Source organism: Trichosurus vulpecula, chromosome 4 (genome assembly GCF_011100635.1).
Source record: "Trichosurus vulpecula isolate mTriVul1 chromosome 4, mTriVul1.pri, whole genome shotgun sequence".
In the NCBI taxonomy this organism is placed as follows: Eukaryota; Metazoa; Chordata; class Mammalia; order Diprotodontia; family Phalangeridae; genus Trichosurus; species Trichosurus vulpecula.
The window spans coordinates 49,323,616-49,343,304 of record NC_050576.1 but is presented as its reverse complement, the minus strand read 5'-3'; the positions used below and the strand labels follow the sequence as shown (position 1 = coordinate 49,343,304).

At 36.4% G+C, this 19,689-nt stretch overlaps 1 protein-coding gene across 10 annotated transcripts in view; it reads left to right on the top strand.

Annotated features, from left to right (window-relative positions):
- ADGRL2 (adhesion G protein-coupled receptor L2) overlaps positions 1-19,689 on the top strand; it is a 228,451-nt gene that overhangs the window by 156,736 nt on the left and 52,026 nt on the right. For 7 of the 10 annotated variants that reach the window (XM_036757032.1, XM_036757028.1, XM_036757026.1 and 4 more), the window contains exons 4-6: positions 8,683-8,792; positions 14,333-14,347; positions 15,331-16,131. In XM_036757032.1, coding sequence (XP_036612927.1) covers positions 8,683-8,792; positions 14,333-14,347; positions 15,331-16,131 — 926 coding nt within the window. The remainder of the gene's footprint in view (positions 1-8,682; positions 8,793-14,332; positions 14,348-15,330; positions 16,132-19,689) is intronic. The other 3 variants (XM_036757027.1, XM_036757025.1, XM_036757031.1) reach the window with 1 other exon arrangement.

The window sequence follows — 19,689 nt, the reverse complement described above, 5'->3', positions numbered from 1 at the left end:
ACGGGGAGACATACTGGCTTTTATGGTGCTTTGATGTGCCAACAGTGACACACGATTCTCTAAGAAATAGAGATAACAGTTTACAGGATGGATATCTGATTTTTAGCTGCCCTTGAGTTGTATTTACAGGTAGTCTAGTAAAGAGTGTGTGTGTGTGTGTGTGTGTGTGTGTGTGTGTGTTAAATGAGGTTGTTTTTAAAGGAGAGACAAGTGGGCTGTTAGAGGGTGTCAGCATATTTTTGTTGCTTTTGGTGATTCTGTGTTTTTGTTTGTTTTTGCCGATTTTTTGTGAGTTTATAAATCCATGGGTTTATTTGGGCTTTTTTCTCCCTAATTTCCGTACCTAGAAAGAATATAGCCCTCTCTTGAATCGTAATGCTGTAAGGCAAGCTTTAGAATAGAGAATGACTTCATTTTAGTGATGATACCAGGAACAACCTATTCTTTGGGAAATACATAACTTACTTTTGATGATGACTTTATATATTTTAAGATACTCGTGGGGATGTCCTCAGTAGACCTGGGGGTATTGGTATTATCAAATGATACACTGTTGCCTCAAAAGAGTTATTTCATCTCTAAACCATGTGCACTTTACCCCTAAGAGTTGGTGATTCTTCAGAAGAACAGACATACAGTCAAAAAAAGCATGGGGTCAGAAGTTAGAGGAAGGAAGATCTGGGTTCCAACACCACCTGATGCTTGCAAGTCACTTAATTTTCAGGGTATCAATTTCCATTTCTTGAATTGAGGGATTACACTAAATGGTTCCACGGCCACTTCCAAACTTTAGAGCTATGATCCTTATCACCTGAGATTATTATTATTGCATAAGTGAATTGTTTCAAATGATAGCAGTCACTAATGAAAACCATGTGTTGTGATCAATATGACGCTTCTCTCTCCAGAGCTCGGCATTCCCCTACTCCCTGAAGGTTTAGTACAATATTGATTCTGGTGACGACTCTTCAAACTTCCGCTGTAGTTGAGTTTTAGGTTCCTGTCATAATCGGCAGAGCTTTTCATTTGAATGCTGGAGTATTTGTTCAAGTCCATAGATTTTGCATTTTTAATCTTCCATAGAACACTGGTGAATAATGGCCCCTGGCAGGAGATAATGAAATTTTCTTAATTTATATTTTCAAGCAGAAGCTTCAATTGAAAATGGCGTCCTATGGCCTGGAGACATAGCTCTGGTGCGAGTTTCAGGGGAGCTGTAATAATAATGCAGTGCCATCGGTGACGGGGAATGATAGGACAGTGAAGAAGTAATTTAAGGAAGAAAAGAGAATGTACCAAAGCTTTATTGTAGCATATCTAATGATCTGCTGAAGATTCCCAATGGTTTTTGGAGCATGACTGGAGAAACTAATGTTATCTTGCCAAAACATAAGCCCCTGCTTAATCAGCAGAACAAGACTATTGATTAAAACACCTCACACAATAGATTACACATAGAATCTCATCTCCATACTTTGCACTTGGTAAAGTGTAATAATGAGCATGGGATAATCAAAAGAAGAGTAAAAGCAATTTGTTGGGCATTGTACAAGTCAAGATTAGAGTTGCAATGGAAACAAATTAGCATGAGAAGTACTGCTCTTTTTTAAAGCTGTGCACATGGAGAAATTTACACAACACAGGGAAGATGACACATGAAAAAGGGATTTTTTTTCCCTTCTGCCACTTTAGTTTTTGCAAATCTGTGGAAATTATTGGTTGGGGAGGGGGCGAGGGGCATACATTTATCTCTCTGTCGTGTGAAGAACCAGCCCAGATTAGCAAATAGTTCTGCTTATGAGACACATTTAAGTTCATTATTAAATTAGTTTTTAAGAATTTGCTTTCTGATTATACTAATTGACACCTGTGGTTTGTGAAGATACAACCTTGTTTTGTTTTGTTTTTACACTTTAAATGATAAAGGAAGGAAAGTGTTTGAGTAGTTCAAAACCAGCCGTTAGCATTTTATTTCCCTCACAGTGGTTAGGGACAAAAACAAAACAGATAACTTTCCACAAAATTGCTTTTGATCTGTGCACAACTATGGTTTCTGAATAATTCATATGCTTATATAGAACATAAAATGAACTGTTACTATGTGTCTTGTCAAAAATTGTATTTATTTTCTTGTAATAAATTAATCTTGTTTTGTCATTGTGAATATTAAGAGGCCCTAACTGGTATCTTGTAGTGTATACTCTGACTTTCTGGAGTCGTGAATAGAGGACAGATTAGTCAGCGTTCAAATTGTGCTTCTGACTCTTAGTAGCTGTATGTGACCCATGGTCACTTAAGGTTAAGTCATTTAGCCTTCCTCTGCCCAGGAGAACTATAAATTATGGAAGAGTTTACTGATACTTGTTGGTAGAGATTTCTGTCTAAACTGATGAATTCACAGGTCCAGAGCAAAATAAAACATGAGATTTTATTATGATCAAACTATATACTATTAATAAAAATCAATATAAGTAAAAGCTGGATAACTACCTGCCACAGATTTTAGAGATTACTGTATTGGGTAGGATATTGGACTACATTATTCTAAAGTTAGAATCCTCAACACTCTTGAGGTCAGGTCAGCTCCTTGAGGCCCTATTTCTCTTTGCCATTTCCTCAGTATCTAGCAAAAAGCCTTACGCATAATAGATACTTAATAAATGAATAAATGGTCATTAGACTACTGAATGAGCGCCATTTGCTATAATGTGGTGTTCTTTAAGATTTTCTTTTTAAAGGTCCTTTGTCTCATGGAAGTTTTGGACATATACCAGCTCAATGTCTTAAAGGCTTTTAGAATTAACTTTATTCCTGTAAATGTGCTGAATTTATTGTGGGTTTTTTTTCCCTTGTATTTCAGAAGTTAATTAGACTGTAACTTGAAGGTGTTCTGGTTCAAGATTTTTTTTTCATCCTCTCTTGAGAAGACAGAATCAACCGGCCTTATTTCTGAATGGGAATTTCTCACTTTAGATTAAGTGAAAAAAAAAATACAACTGTAGGAATGAGTATCAAAGTGTAATAATTCACATGTGTGTAATTCCAAAGCAGGGCCCTTTGACCCATATAGTGAGAGTGAAATCTGCTTTTTGTTGTTGTCATTGGTGCATTGTGTGTCACAGAGCTCACAAGGGAGGTTTCTCCAGTTCATGGTCATTTTCTTGTCATTTGCAAAACATTTTTTCCCCATTCTTGAATCTCTGTTTTTAGATATTAGACGATACTCACCTCATACTTACCAGGATAATTTTAGATTAGCATATCTTACAAAAATAGCTTTTTATCTCAACCTGACATTTTAACTTTAAGCCACATGTGTTACTTATTTAATATATGGGGAGTAAGGACCTGGACCTGTGAATTCACTAATTTGGACACCCTTTTTAGTAATGCAGTGACCTCAGCAACTTCTCTGTTACTTAGTGTCTCAAAAAGGTACCTTAGAGCAGAGGTGCTTAGAGCAGGCTGCTCTGCATATGACAGGAATCAGGTCAAAATATAGTTGGGAAGTATTCAACAAAATAAATAAAATGCAATAAAACACAGTTAATGTTAACATGTGGTATTCTTAGTATGCACCTGTAAGGATCCTCATGTACTGATCTGTGGCACTGATTTCTACTTGAGTTTGACCTTCCTGGCTTCAGTTACTGACAGGTTCTGTAACTTTGCTGGGATCCCGTCATTAGGAAGTTATGTATCAGGCAGGACTTGAACCCAAGCCTTCCCTGTTCTGAGGGCAGCTCTCTATGCATTCTGTCATTCATATTTATTATGTTGCAAAGAATAAAGCCAATGAAGCATAATGCAATAATAGAAAAAAATCACCAAAGGTGGCTATTAAATTCTTTCTGTGTACAACTCATTTAAAAAAAAAAACAACTACTAATTATCAGAGATTTAAGGTACCTCAAAATTAGAGTAGTTTAGATTTAACAAAAACAAGTCATGGTTAAATGTCTTAGTGTTTATATTCCTCAAATTCCAGGAAACAGCCATATCTTAGATTAATCATCTGACTTTACTTGGACAGGTTTAAATGGATCAGGCTCACAGTATTTTTGCATAGAAATAATTACAATGGTGAAAACAAATGAAAAAGTTCAGGTTAATTATTAATGAAATCTTTTCTCTAATGACATATAATGCTCCCCCCCCCCAAAAAAATGGCAGTAATTTTATTTCCAGAATCATTTGGGTTTGGAAATCTTTATCAACTAACATTCCAGGGGACAGTGTGGTTTTTGCCAGAGTCACATCTATTTTTGAAGGCTATGTGATTAAGTAGCACAGCTGCAATTAGACCCTGTTCTTACTTAAGCTTTCCCAAAGAAGTGGTGATATTGTCCATCTATATGCCTGTGGTGCACTCAGCATTAGATCACCACCATTGTTTCTTATAATTCATATTATTAGTAGAAAGCATTACTATTATTAAGTCTATTAAACAAAACTACATATAAATTCTATTCATCCTTTTAATTTTTCATCTCTTCTTTATTGGTTATTCTTCAGTAGCATGGGTCTATAGTCTCACTGATGCTAATACTCCTTCCAGCAACTGAGGTTACAAGCCATCTATGCCTTATGTTCTCTGTTTCTTATCCATGTCCTCCTAGACATCCTCCAAAAGGCATCTGATCAACGTGCCAGGGATCTTTTTAGGGCTCTCCTCACATCATTTACCAGTGTAGTATACCAAATGCATGCACATTGGTTAATTAGTTACTTTGACCAGAACTTTGATTTCGTGTTAGAGGAAAAGCCTTCTACCAGAAGAGACGAGGACCTTCTCAGCAATAGATGGTCTTAGAGATAATACTTGTCAAATGTGATATTTGTAAAGCACTTTGCAAACTTGAAAGCACCATATAAATACTGGCTATTATTGTTAGAGAATTGCATGGGAGCCTTGAGAGGTTAAATGATTTGTCCAGATTCACACCAACAGTATGTGTCTTAGAGGATGTATTTGAAACCAGATCTTTGTGCCTCTGAGCCACATATCCACTACCTCATAATGGTCCCCTGCTTAAAGTATTAAAAGGATATTGGAGATTTCATGCTAATGGAATTATAAGTATAGGTGACACAGGAGCTTTCTTTTCCCCCTCATCTTAGAAGATTTATACTTTATGAGTTTCTTTAGCTGAGTGAAGTTAGTGTCCTACAGCCATTTTTTTTTGGTTATTGTTCAGTCATTTCAGTCATGTTCAACTCTGTGACCCATTTGGAGTTTTCTTGGCAAAGATACTGGAGTGGTTTGCCATTTCCTTCTCCTGCTTATTTTACAGAGGAGGAAACTGAGTGAAACAGGGGTAAGTGACTTGCCCAGAGTCACACAGCTAGGAAGTATGTGAGATTTGAATTCAGGGAGATGAGTCTTTCTGCTTTTGGCCTGGCTCTCTATCCACCACAAGTTTTCTTTGAACCTACATAGGCTAGTCCCCAGATAAAAGACACATATGTACCTAGGTAGAAACTCAAGACTTTTTGGAGAATTCAGGAAAGTGAAGTAAGATGAGACAAGGAAATCTTCAGAAAGTTAAGTGGTTTAAATCTTTGAATTTTCACAGGGAAAGAGAGGAAAGTAAGAGACCCATATGGGATTCAGGTCCCTTTGGTCACACAGAACCTATTTTATTGCCTTCAAGTCATGTGAGGTTCACTTACGTAGAAATGTTATTTTCCTCTTTTGGATATTGTGATATTATCTTCCTTTATACTTGAATAATAATAGCACAATTGGAATGTATTAATGAATCCCTTAGATTTATTTTTAAGTATATCATTAATTTTAATCATAATGCATCTAAAACTTTACTGATACAAAGAAGTTTTCATGGGGGAATTTAAAAAATATTTTTTTCCCCTTTGTGTAAGTTGTTTTTTTCTGTTTTATCTGAACAAAGATGTGTATACATGGACACGTAGAATAGTTATACTGACAGTTATCCATTTTCTTTCCATGGGAAGATTATTGATATTGTCTACATAAACTTAAAGATGACTTCTGCATATCTATGACAGATTCATCGTACCCAAAAGAGAATGCTCCTTTGTATTTGACTGTTTGTCAGAGAGTCTCAGAGTCAGAAAGCACCTCAGAGGCACCTAAAAAGACCATCCATCCTACAAAATGCCTATTAAATAACCATCCAGCCTTTGCTTCAAGACCTTCACTGAGGGGGAACCCACTTAATCCTTCCATGTTTGCTATAGTTATATGGCTGACTTAGTGATGTTTTCTAAGTTTACAAGATTTTTCTTAAAATGCGAAGAATAAGTGATTGAGTTCTACATGTAGGAAAAGTCACTTAATCACTCAGTTCCCTCATCTATTAAGGAAGAGAAATAAGTAGGCAGGAGAGAGTCAGAAAAAGACTGGACTGGATTCCATGATGTTATAGATCAGTACCATTAATTGGGCTGATGATCTTTTAAGGGAAGTCGTTACATAAGTTTGACCTCACTTCTCCTTTTTGGTGTGTGTGTGTGTTTGTGTGTGTGTGTGTGTGTGTGTGTGTGTGTGTGTGTGTGTGTGACATTATAGATCTGAGTTCTTGCTTTCTCCAACCAGCATTCTGTATGGAGCTACATTAGACCTTAAAAACATGGTATGTGGCTGCCATTTAAAATGACCAGAACACAAATTTTTATCATGATCCTCATCTCCTTATTTCACTTATACAGCACACGGACACTTTCTCCCCCACCCCCAAAGGGAAATCAAATAGAAACAAATAATTACAGTAGTAATTTTTTTTAAAAAAAGGGCATTTCAAACAAATTCAGTGTCATTACATTCATACTATTCACATGCTCCAAATTACTATACCAGTGATACTTTTATGAGGTCAGAGTTTATCATAAGTTAATCAAAATAAAATTGTCATTAATAATTTTGATCTTATTTGAGTAATATCCATTAAAATATAATTTGAATAACAGCACAAGACTTCCTCTTCAAGGTCAGTGTATTACACTCTGACCTGTATTACTCTTTGAAATTTTGTCACTTTAAAATCTAAAAGCTACTTCAGACTTTGTGATCCTTCCAAGGAGCCAAGACAAATCTGATTTGAGACTGTAGTCCAATTATTAGAGAGGTTATACCCCTTTCTGTTCTCCCTCCAAAAAAATTACCTCTGTGATTTTTCAGTAATAAATATTTCTTCCTTTTCTTCTCAGTGCTTGTCCATTACTGATGGTGCCAAACAAAGCCAGATAAACAGACTCTGAATACTCCACTTAGTATCTGTTTGACCTTGGGCAGTTTATTTAACCTCTCAGAGATTCACTTTCCTCATCTGTAAAACAAAAGGCATTGGATTCGACCTATATGGGGCTTTCCATCTCTTAATTCATGGGCCTATTAGTTTCTTTTTTCAGGATCCAACAATTTAGCAGTGAACTAATCATCCTTGGGATTTGGTTTTAATATTTGCCTCTGCCACTAACTAGCTCCTAGGACCTTAGTTGATTCTTTGGATTTTTGTTTCCTAGTCTCTCCATTTCAGTTCTGGAATAGACGACCTTTGTCATAGGACCCCTTCCAAAAGTGGCTAACATGGATTCAGATGAATCGAAAGGACGTGGAAATAGAGACCACTGTACAGATGTTGAATATGTATTATTTTGCTCAATCAAGACATAGTCTGCCTATTCTAACTTAGAGGAAGAGATGTGTGTGTCTAAGAGGTTTACCATTGGAACAATACAACATTTTAATTTGGTATAGCAAGATAGGCATTCCAGGGAATTATTAAATCATTCTCATTTATGTGCTCTTGTCGTGTCAATTTATAAAGAAGAATTTGTAAATTAATCTTAGCATTATGGGTGGAAAAGGACATTTAGACAGGAGGTGTATCACATTGGCCTGTGATTTTGTATTTAAGAATGTGGGAAATACCTGTGGTAGAGAAATCATCTTGCAAGTTGCCAATGGCCGAACAATTGCTTTCATAGCTATATTTCTTTTACTTTTGTGGTCAGCCTGGCTAGTGGATGGAGTGTTGGGCTTATAGTTAGCAAGACCAAGATCTTGCCTCTGATATTTATTAGCTTTGTGACTGTGGGCAAGTAATTTCACATACATGTGCCTCATGAAACTCCCTAGTAAATTATTAGTGGTTTTTAGAGAGAAGTCCTTCAATTGAATATTTCCCTCCTGTTTGCTGACAACACCTTCAAGATTACCAGCTAGGCTTTTCTATTTTCATTTCTAATCTCTCTCTCTCTCTCTCTCTCTCTCTCTCTCTCTCTCTCTCTCTCTCTCTCTCTTTTCCCCCTTCTCTTTTTTTCCTCCTCCCTTCCTTTCCTCTCCCTCCCCCCTCAGTTCAGGGTTAAAAGATTGTGTTTCTGTTGTTCTTTACACTTTATATTATATTTTAAACAACTGAATGGCATAGAAATAAAATTTTAATAAAAATGACTGTTGTGTCATGAAAGATTAGTTATTTTCCCCTTTATAGCTACAATCTCTAATAAAGCCTGGATTCATAGTTATTATGAAATCAGATAGCCATGAATGGAAATTTATGGTCTTGATACACATGATTTATGAGCCTCAATTGATCTAATATTGGTTGATCTTGTTGCTTTATTGAGTTGAGAGCAAATTACAAATTCAGATTCCAGTTTAAATTAATGAGCTTTTTCTCTTTGTTCCCATTACAGGTGTAACAACCGAACCCAATGCATAGTAGTTACTGGGTCAGATGTATTTCCTGACCCTTGTCCCGGAACATACAAATACCTTGAAGTCCAATATGAATGTGTCCCTTATAGTAAGTATAAACGTTTTGTTCTCGTTCACTTCCTCTAACCTTTCCAATTGATGCTGGAACACAACTTCCTAAAAGAGAAGCATACGTTTATGGCCTCCAGAACCATTATGCATGCAGAGCACTCACAGACTATGGCCTCCAATTAGCTTCACCAAGTGTGGAAGGAAGCCATACTGTGACACTGGCCAAGTGTCTGTCTGTGTTCTTAAGTGTTCGGCTTTTAAGGCTAGTGTTTTTCCAGAAAACAAACTTGAATTAGCTATTCAATAGGCCAGATAGAAATTTGTACTTTTGCCCAATACCAGTTGCTAACAAATTGGTTTGGCTCACAGCTTTCTAAAGAAGGAATTGACTTCAATTTTAATCCTGAGTCCCTTGAAAGACAACCTGCTGCTGTGGTTACTTTGGTACATGGTGGAAGTCACCATCGAGGTAATGGAGGCAACGGCTTCCTTTGTTGCTCAGTTTTGTTGAGGGAAGTTTTCTTTGCCTGTTTCAGCGGCGGATTTATCCATGCCACTCATCAAAGTCAATACACATGAAACACATCAAACAAAATTGTAGAAAAGTACCTGTTGTTAGTAGCATCTTAGAAAAGAACATAAGTATTTTTAAAGGAATGATGAAAATTACAGGTAGGAATCAGCAGTGACTTAAGAGTCTATGAATTCTTCAAACATTTTTAATAATCAGAATTTACATTTTGGAATCCTCTTTTTATTAATTCAACACTCTTTCAGCCATGACATTTGAATCCACTTGAAAGCTGAAATATAACACTTTTTTTTGTGACACCATTTTGGGTCATTTCCTGTAATTCTTGTCATTTTAAAAGGAACGGGTGGTCACATGACCTAGAAGCCAATATCCGTCTGAAGCCAGAGTTCTTTGTCAGTACTCACCCCCCAACATAAGCATCTTTACTCACAAAATCTGAATCGGAGGCATACTGAAATCATCGCCTTTACAGACTTAGAAACCAAAAGAATGAGTTCTGGCATGAGACTCATCATGTTCAAACTGCCGGTGAAAGTAGTTATTCTTTCAACATGTTTAAAAATGAAAAAGTTTGAAGACCTCCCGCCGAAGTGCTTTCCACTACTGAATTGATTTAGGGTTATGGAGTATCAGTTAAAGGCCAAACACAGATCATCTTTTCGGTTTCATTCTTGCCGTGTGTTCCCGTGTTACCGTAATATGGATGCTTTTTTGTGTGTGTTTCCTTTTCTTCCCCCTGTACCATTTGTAGGATCGGAAGCCTACTGTGAGCCATGATCTTAGCTCCATTCCCCTTGTGCGTAATATTGGTGGCTTATATAATCGTTCTCTTTTTGCCACCAGAGGAACTGTGTTGTTTTGAGCTAACCGAAATTATTCTGTTCCGCAAAGTCGCTTTTACTTGAATTTAGCATGGTTTCAGTCCTCCAATTAAAAAAGGGATACACGTCCTGACCCTAACAATGGAATGAGTCAGAGCTGCCAAGAGTTGTGTCTCCCTGGAGCCAGTCCCTGTAACCCAGGCCATAGACCAAGAACAGTATTATGCACATGTTATTTTCAGACTTCAGTAATTTCTCATGCTGTTTGAGAGGGGGAAATGTTTGGATATCTCCTGCTCATTCTAACTTTCAGAAATTTTACCTTTTCAGCTGTTCAGAAGTCTAGTCCATTGTGTGTGAGCACTAAACTCTTTACACAGAACCAGATTCAGAAAAGTATTTGTTCTCTTTACTGGTAATTCAGTTAATATTCGCTTCCTAGATGTTGGCACGAGGCAGCAATGGGTCTGTGGCTTTTCTTTCCTTCCTAATGACACATTAAGAAAATAGAATTGTGCTATGTAGTGGTGCCACACAGTTTCATTTGTACAAATTTTCCGTAAGGCTGAAAACACTTTACCTCTTAGACGGCTCTTTTAATATCATTCCTAAAGCATTTCAAATGCCATGATTTCCGTCATCTTCTCTCCATGCTATATTTTTTAAAAAAAGTTTCATTTACCATGTTCTCTATTATCTGTCTCCTCTATTTGCTGCTCTTTTTAGGGTTTGGCTTTCACATATTCTCTTCTTCCATTGTGTTTCTCCTCCATGGTCAAGTCGAATTTGCATGCCTCTTTCTACAGTTTACTGATTGGATGGAAATGATGTCATCATTAAATAACATTTTTTGGGTGTCTTTTGTCACATGGAACTACATTAGTAACTATTCAAAACAAATCCTCCAGGAACTTAAAAATCCTAAAATGTGTTTTTCTTCCTCCACATCTAATGTCAAAAAAAATTTCAGTATTCATGGAAATTTTTAGATATGAATAAATTTAGCAGAAACCATTAGCAATACTAATAATTTATTGTTATTTCAACCCTTTAACATGCACAGATACATACATGAATAATTGTTATATGTACTATCTAAATACCTCATGTAATGATTAAACAAGTACAGATTTTTAATCATTGCTGAAGTACCAAACATGCATAGCAATACACATGCATATGTAGTATATGAACCATGAATATCTGAATTAAATATATATATATGTATATATATATATATATATACATATATATACATATATATATATATATGCATAAGACTCCTGAGCATCACTGGAAGTACTGAAATTTTGTTCTGCTCTTTCCCATGATCCCCTGAACAAATTTAAGATATACTAGAATGACTTGATGAATGAAGCCTCTAGCTGGCATTTTAACCCCCCAGGCCTCAACATTTTTGTATCATTATTTTTCTGTAAATAACTTTATTTCTAATTATCTTATCATGAGAAATTGCACCACATAGTATCGCTACAAGTTTCACATAGTGATAAAAATGATAATCGGACAGATGTCTTGAGACAATTCAGAATAAAATGCGTTTTGTGTCGCTTTAGGTACAGAATCTGCTTTCATATGTGTATACATGTGCACATACATGTTGGTGATGTGTGTGCATATGCCTCAGTTTTTCTGAGGCCAGTTTTTTTTTCCTGCTTATACATGCAATCCTTTATTGACAATGGTAGGTAATGTATATTTGTTTGTTCTACAGATGTACAAATGGACTTGGCTGATTTTGTACACTAACTAAACCAGCCTTTTTAGGACAAGTAACAATTTACATCATGCACTTGGGGAAGGAAAGCCAATTCCATTAATTATGTTGCTGTATTATGAGAGTGGCCTGGAAATTTTCTTCAAATGGGGAGATGTTATTAGAATTTTGACGTTGTGTATGTATGGGTATATGTACATACATACATACGTACATACATACATACATACATATGTACACATATAAGGCTGGATTAGCATGCTTATTCTTCTTAGGATCTCCATGAAAAAAGTTTTATATGGGTTGAATTTTAAGCATATAAAAATATTAATCTGAATGAGTCACCAAATGGTATCTGTTATCCTTAAAGTTTAAATATTGCTACCCAGTTTTCATCAGGGCAACAAATTCAATAATACTTAAATTCAGTCAAAAAAAACCCCAAATAACTCCCTACCTGATTTCTTCCCCCGTCACTATATAGTATGTTAATACTTTGAATAACAGAAGTCAGCTTGTTGCAATGAATACAAAATGTTAAACTATATATTTCTGCTTAAACTTTTTATGCAATTTAGACAAATTATATGTGTATGTATATGTACATAAATGTGTATTACATGTTTTATTTTCCATTCATACTTGATGGAATTTGTAGCATTTGTTTAATGACTATAACCATCTATCACCGCAAATCCTATATGGCTGGAATGCAGACATAAAACTAATGATTTCTGTTCTCCTTGTCATTCTATCACTCCCCTACCATTATCGATTCTAAGCAGGTACAATATTGCTCTTCATTGAGGAATAGGTTCATACATTATGTGCACAGAAGGAATCATCTGCAAGTCATTAACACCGAATTGCAGAGAGCCCCAAAGTGTCTATTTACTTGAATAAATCTAGAATTAGAAATTAGAGAGAAATAAGTATGTTACCTGAAGATATCAGTGTGCCTGGTGTATAGTAAGTGCTTATTAAACCATTTGGCCTTAGCAAAGGTAGAGGGGGCGAGGTGCCACTTACTTGACTAAAACTATTTCTCTGTGAAACTTTCTGAACGACCCCCTCCCCCCAAAAAAAGCAAAACAAAACCCAAGTACAATAACAACCACCAGAAGCAGTAATAGCAAATCAGAGCTGGTCAGTGTGTAGCATTGAGAATAAGTACAGCCTAAGCTTTGAGCAGTCAGGCTGTTAATATAATAGGTAATGCCCATACAGTTGGGCAGTCCTCAATCCTGTGATGGTTTTATGAAACTCAGGCAACATACTTCAAAGTCTCCTAATGTGTAATAGTTTTTTTTTTTTATTGCTGATAATTATGAGGAGACTCGTCAGCAACAGAATTCTTACGTAACTTGCTTCATGTAACAATATAATCCTTTTTAATTTGTAGGGGGTGGGTTTCGGGGGTGGGGTTCGGTGGAGGGGAATTGCACCTGTAATATAACTATTAATCAGGTTTGTTTTATGGAGTATGTAGAGTGGGAGGGTGGGATTTGCCTTGGATGCTCTGTGTGATGATTTCTGCATGCCGGCTTGCTGTTCTGTAGTGAATTTGATGATGATAAGAGACTGTCTTAATAAGCTAACCAATACTTTTCTTTCTCCCTTTTCTTCCTTGCCTACTGTGCTTGCTTTTCTCTTGTATGTATTTTGCTTACAATTTTTCTAAGCTTAGTTTTTAAGTATTAGATTTAGATTATATAGTTTATTAAGAACTTCAGGGCAAACAAGCCATAAGGGTTGGGGGAGGGAATCAAATCGAATAGAATTTTAACACAGCAGAAGGTCTGAAACTAGAGGAAGTTAGTCACCTATTTAACCCACAAGTCCACATAATCTAACCTAATTATGTTGGGATTAAAAATGTGGCCTTATCAATATTTAGGAAAATTTGAACTGAACATCAAAATATTTTGTTTTTTTTAGTAAAGTGGCCAATAATTTCCTACTCTCCCTCTCATCTTTTAAAAAAAATCAGTGTTGGTTGAACTTAAGGGTGATAGGCTAATGTGGAAAAAAATAAAGCTAAATCTGTGTGCGTGTGTGTTTGTGTGTGTGTGTGTGTGCACGCATGTGTGAGTGTGTGTGTAGTGCATGCCTATATAAAATAGGACTCAGTGAGATTATTGAGTGACATTGGGGAGGGGAGAGTATGTATACCTTGCATTAGTGAAAGCTTTCATTATTTATTTAGGTACACTAAGTGAAGCAACATGCCACCATATCTGTATTGCCTCTTTAATCTACTAAAATGATTGATCTATGTTCATTTATGTAACTTTAGAATCTTTCTCTTGCTAGGTTTTCCTGTTGTCTGTTTCTCTTTATCCAAAGTAGTACAGCTCTTATTCTCCCTATATTTAGCATCTATTACTAATTCAGTCTTAAGACTAATAGTCAATTTATGTTAATCTTTTTTCTTTTCTCCTTGCACTCTTTTTTTTATTTTTTCTTCCCGATGCTTAAAATAGAAGTGGAGCAAAAAGGTAAATAACTGAATACAGTCCAAACCCCAGCTCCTTGTTATGTGCCTTATGGATGTTCACCTCCTCACTCCCCTCCCCCCACAACACTCTGAATACTCTACTAATCAGCAGGATTTCATAAGTGCACCTCCCAGGGAAGTCGACTGTTTGCAACAAAAATTGGGCTGCTAAAGCAGGTGGTGGGCTCTAGTTCCCGAAGTCCTTAGGGGTAGGGATGGGGGGGTGGGGGTGGGAAGGAGCCTTCTCTGTCTCTCTTCGTACTGTACCTCTTTTTTCTCACACCCTTGGGTACTTATTTGTTATTAATGTGCCATCCTGCCTGGCTTCCAGAACCCTCTCCATAGCATGCCATGGTTACAGGGTTTCCTGGTCTGTTTCTTTCACTGCTTTGGTTATGTACACTCTGCTCCTAATTACATATTTGGTATATTTGTATTTTTTTATTTTGTTTTTTTTTTTATTTTCAGTAAATTAAGACCCTTTTATTTTAAGTCTCTTTAAATTTTGAAACAAACCTTTACTGTTTTTTTTTTGTTGTTGTTTTTGTTTATGTTTTATTTGGGGATATCATTTGGGGGCTTGAGAAGAGGTTGGTGGGGGGAAGGTGAGGAGCCTGAACTTAAATGAAATACTTCCTATGTTGCAAGACAGTAGCTAAAAGCCTTTGATGCATAAATTGCTTAAAGCCCAAGATTAAAGTGCAAAAGTAAAACGCAAATAATTTCAACTTAATTAAGAATGCCATTAAGCTTTGGTTTGAACTGTGAAAATTGTTCCAATCCACTTTCTATGTTGATACGTTGAACATGGTAACTTTTAGAAAGGTGGATGATACTTGCATCAATTTAAAAAAAATGAGCTATAATTTCATGCTGCTGAAATGAATCTTTCCTTCCTGGTTCATTGTCATTATAGCTTACTTATTTACCTTTATGTATTTTTTTAACTCATTATAATTCTTGTCTTCTCTCTGTGACTGTTAGTTTTTGTTTGCCCTGGGACGTTGAAAGCAATTGTGGATTCGCCATGTATATATGAGGCTGAACAAAAAGCAGGTGCTTGGTGCAAAGACCCTCTTCAGGCTGCAGATAAAATTTATTTCATGCCATGGACACCATATCGTACGGACACCTTGATAGAATATGCTTCTTTGGAGGACTTCCAAAACAGCCGCCAAACAACAACATATAAACTTCCCAATCGGGTGGATGGTACTGGATTTGTTGTCTATGATGGTGCTGTGTTTTTCAATAAAGAAAGAACCAGGAATATCGTGAAATTTGACTTGAGGACTAGAATTAAAAGTGGAGAGGCAATTATAAACTATGCTAACTACCATGATACTTCTCCATATCGATGGGGAGGGAAGACTGATATCGACTTAGCTGTTGATGAAAATGGTTTGTGGGTTATTTATGCCACTGAGCAGAACAATGGAATGATAGTTATTAGCCAATTGAATCCATACACTCTTCGATTTGAAGCAACTTGGGAGACCATTTATGATAAACGTGCTGCCTCCAACGCTTTTATGATCTGTGGAGTCCTCTATGTAGTGCGGTCAGTCTATCAAGACAATGAAAGTGAAACGGGCAAGAATGCAATTGATTATATTTACAATACCAGATTAAACAGAGGGGAATATGTTGATGTCCCCTTTCCCAATCAGTACCAGTACATTGCTGCGGTAGATTACAACCCAAGAGATAATCAACTTTATGTGTGGAACAACAATTTCATTTTACGATATTCTCTGGAATTTGGCCCACCGGATCCTGCCCAAGGTAGGAATGCTTGTTTATTGATAATTACATATTTTTAGTAGTTTATTTCAAATAACATTTTAAAACAGACTTCCATTTGAGTTAGCCTATTGAGATTTCTTTCTTTTTTTTCATCTTCTCCTCTTCCTCTTCTCTTCTTTTTTCTCTTCTTCTTCCTTCTCTTCTTTCTCTTCCTTCTCTGTTTACTCCTCTTTTTCTTCTTCTCCCCCCTCCTCCTTTGCTAACTATATTTAAACAGCCTGAACTTAGTAGGTCCTCCATAAATGTCTGTTGAGAGAATGAATGAATCAATATTGTCATATGTCACAGTGTGCTAGAGTGGTATTTCATAGTCTCACTTGGGCTATTTTTACATGAAAACAGTAATATGATAGCTATTATAGTAAATGTCACTTTTTAAAACCAGTTTAAGACTTTATCCATAATATGTTTTATCATGATATGTCAGTTTAGTTGTTCTTTGCTAAAAATAAAGGAGTTCATAAATTTCAAGCTAGATACCTGTTAGCTTTGTGCTTTCCTACCTGACTTTTGAATTGATTACAATCTACATGCAGACCTTTTAACTTCTTGGCGCCAGTGGTTGAGGGAAATGTGTGTTAGGGAGTCTCAAGAGATTTGGCAGAGTTAATGTGCATTGCCAGGCATAAATGTTCTTGCAGTCCCAATCACAGTCTTCCATGTCTGCTTAGAAAGAGGAAAAGTTCTTCCAACATCTTATCAGAAGTGAGTGACATAAAATTATATTTTCTTGCTTCTTGTAAATTGGTGGTAGTTGTGAACCCAAAATGATGACTTAGGGAATGCATATAAGAATATTCATCAGAATAATTTGAACCCATCTACTTTTCCGTTTTCCACTAGTAAGCGCTTAAACTATTAACATATACCCGTTAGCCCTGAGTATGAAACTGTGTTGGAGTGGATGCAGTGATCAGAACAATGCCTTTTCACTAAAAAGAAATTATTTTCATGACGTGGGAATTGATAAAATATTCTTTTATATGTTACACTCATATTTTGTTTGCATGGTATTTTTTATTCGTGATTAGTGTTTGAATTTATTGAGTTAATTCACAGTTTTTGATAATTTAGTTATATGACATACTGGAAACAGGAATTATTTAAAGTTATTTATAGTTAAGATGGAGAATTTTTTTATGTTTCCCAATAAAAATTTTTTTTTAAAGAGCTGTCATAAGAAAATTTCCTTTCAAATTCTGGACAGTGTTATGGGATCAGGACCTTAAAAGGAAAAGACGTAGTCATTTCTGGTTGAATTTCTAATTTAGGGTCATGACAGAGAACCCGGAGTCTGTGTCATTTCTTGTAACAGGGACAGTAATGATGTATTGACTTGTTCTCTGGGCTCTCTATCTCTAATCTGTGTCTGTCTTGACTTTGTCAGCTCCAAGCTGCACCAATAACATCCCGCTGCTGAATGTTTCAACACTTAAATCTTCCTCCTGGGTAGAAAGGCCACGGTGACAGTGTGTCTGAATCATTCTCTTAAGTTAATAATATATTTTGCTCCTTAGACCAGAAATTTGGGTTGTATCCTTGACCCTAGTTGTATGGTATTGATGTTTTGTTGGTGGTGGTGGTGGTGGTGGTGTTTTTCTTTTGCTAACATAAAGCAATTCTCATTTAGAAGTTTGTCAAAAACCACCAGGGGAACATAGTTAGAATTTGACCTTACAGCGACCCTGTCCCTTATTTATGCCTTTATCATTCTGTCAGCTGTTGAAAGTTGTATCTTTGAAGGAAATGAATCTCTGGGTTTCTTCCAGCTTGGAAAATCTGTTGCTATTTAGAATAGGTGGACAGCACATGCTTACAGAGCTTGGAAATAAACCTGATTAGAAATATCTGTTAAGTCAACTTAAAAAAAAAAAGCATGATGTCCTTGTTAGAGATGGAGAAGTCTCTGATAACAAGCATTTGTTTTAAGGAGCCTCCAACAGCTCAGAAGAAAGGCCATTGCCTCTATGATGGTTGTAAGATACTGTAACTTTTCTGGGTCAGGGTAGACAGGAGAGCAAAGTCAGAGTGAGTTTCTGAGTGCTTTGAGGCAGTTGGATGGTTTATATTTGCATCTTCATTTGGAAATCCTTCAGTTCTCGCCTTCTCCCATCTTTGTTTTAAGGTATACATAATGTTACATTTCAACATTCATTCATTCTTTCATTGAATAAGCACTTATTAATCACCTACTATGTGCCCAGTGCTGTACTGAACACTGGGTGTACAAAGATGAAAAAAATCAAAGTTTTCTCTCCTCAAGGATTACTCCTTCACATATAGTGGGGAAAAAACCAAAACAAACACACAAACCCTGTCATCTTGTCCTGGCGCTTCAGAGGTGATTTGTAGAATTACAAAATAGCCAGGTCCCATCTCTACTGCTTGGACAACTACGGCAGTTAATGGTATCCCCACTTTTTCCCTTTCTTTGTAAAACATTAATTCTAGAAGTGACTTTGAGAGGGAAATAAATACCATGGCCTAGTTGTAGAATTTAACATAAAATATCCCATCCGATTCTTAAACCTTTCCAAAGGAGACTGTTTACTTACTAGTTTTATTATTTGATCCTTAATGATGCCAAGATTTTTTTTAATATGCATGTCACATAAATCCCACCGTTGACCCTGTTTGTCCCATTTATCTGTCGCTAAGACTCCTCAGCTTCCTTGTCACTCCCTGCCATTTATTCTGGGATAGATTCAGGCTCCATGGTCTTTGGGATCGCCATTTTGTACAACCACTCCAACTTGGAACTTGGGAGTCAGCCACAGCGAACCTGAACAGCAGTTTGATCAAAGCAGCAGATAAAACTGTGATGGGAGGAATTAGGTCTGTGCTCTCCCTCTGCAGCTGAAGCTGGCTGCCTTAAGTGCAATTCACTCAGAAGTCATCTGTGTTGGATCTGCTGCCTAGTCTTGCTCGCAGTAACCCTGGCTAAAAGGATACTGAAAAACAGTTCACTCCTTTTAAACTTTTAATAGGGACCCTTTTGCAAAATGCCAGCTTACCACTTAAAAGACTTTTCCTCCATTTATTTTAAGGTATTCTCCACCCCTATTCGTAATAACAAAAGTGTATTGTCCATGCATTTAGATATGGGGCATTTATCTATTCCATGTTCTCCCCTTTTGAGTTTTTGAACCTGTCGTCTGTATGTTTTCCTATTAGGCTGTTATTCCTATTATGTATGTTAGCAGTTTTTCTACTCCATTTATCCAGCCTTGTCCTGTTTTCTATCTCACAAAATAGCTCTAGAATGGGTTTACAAAAACAAATAACAATAAAACCCTCATTTCCCTTTTTTTTTTCCTTTTTAATCCAAATTACTGTGGATTTACTCAATCAGGTCACCACATTTGTACTGCAGACACATGGACGGGGCAGCAGGGTGGGGGGAGGGAAATCGCATTTTGTCTGGTTTTGAATTTCCCTATTTTTCTCAGATAAAAAACGAAAAAAAGCACTATTCCAGGTATTTATTTTATACCAGTTAAGAAGTTAGATACTTCAACCATGTGAGGAAAAATAAGA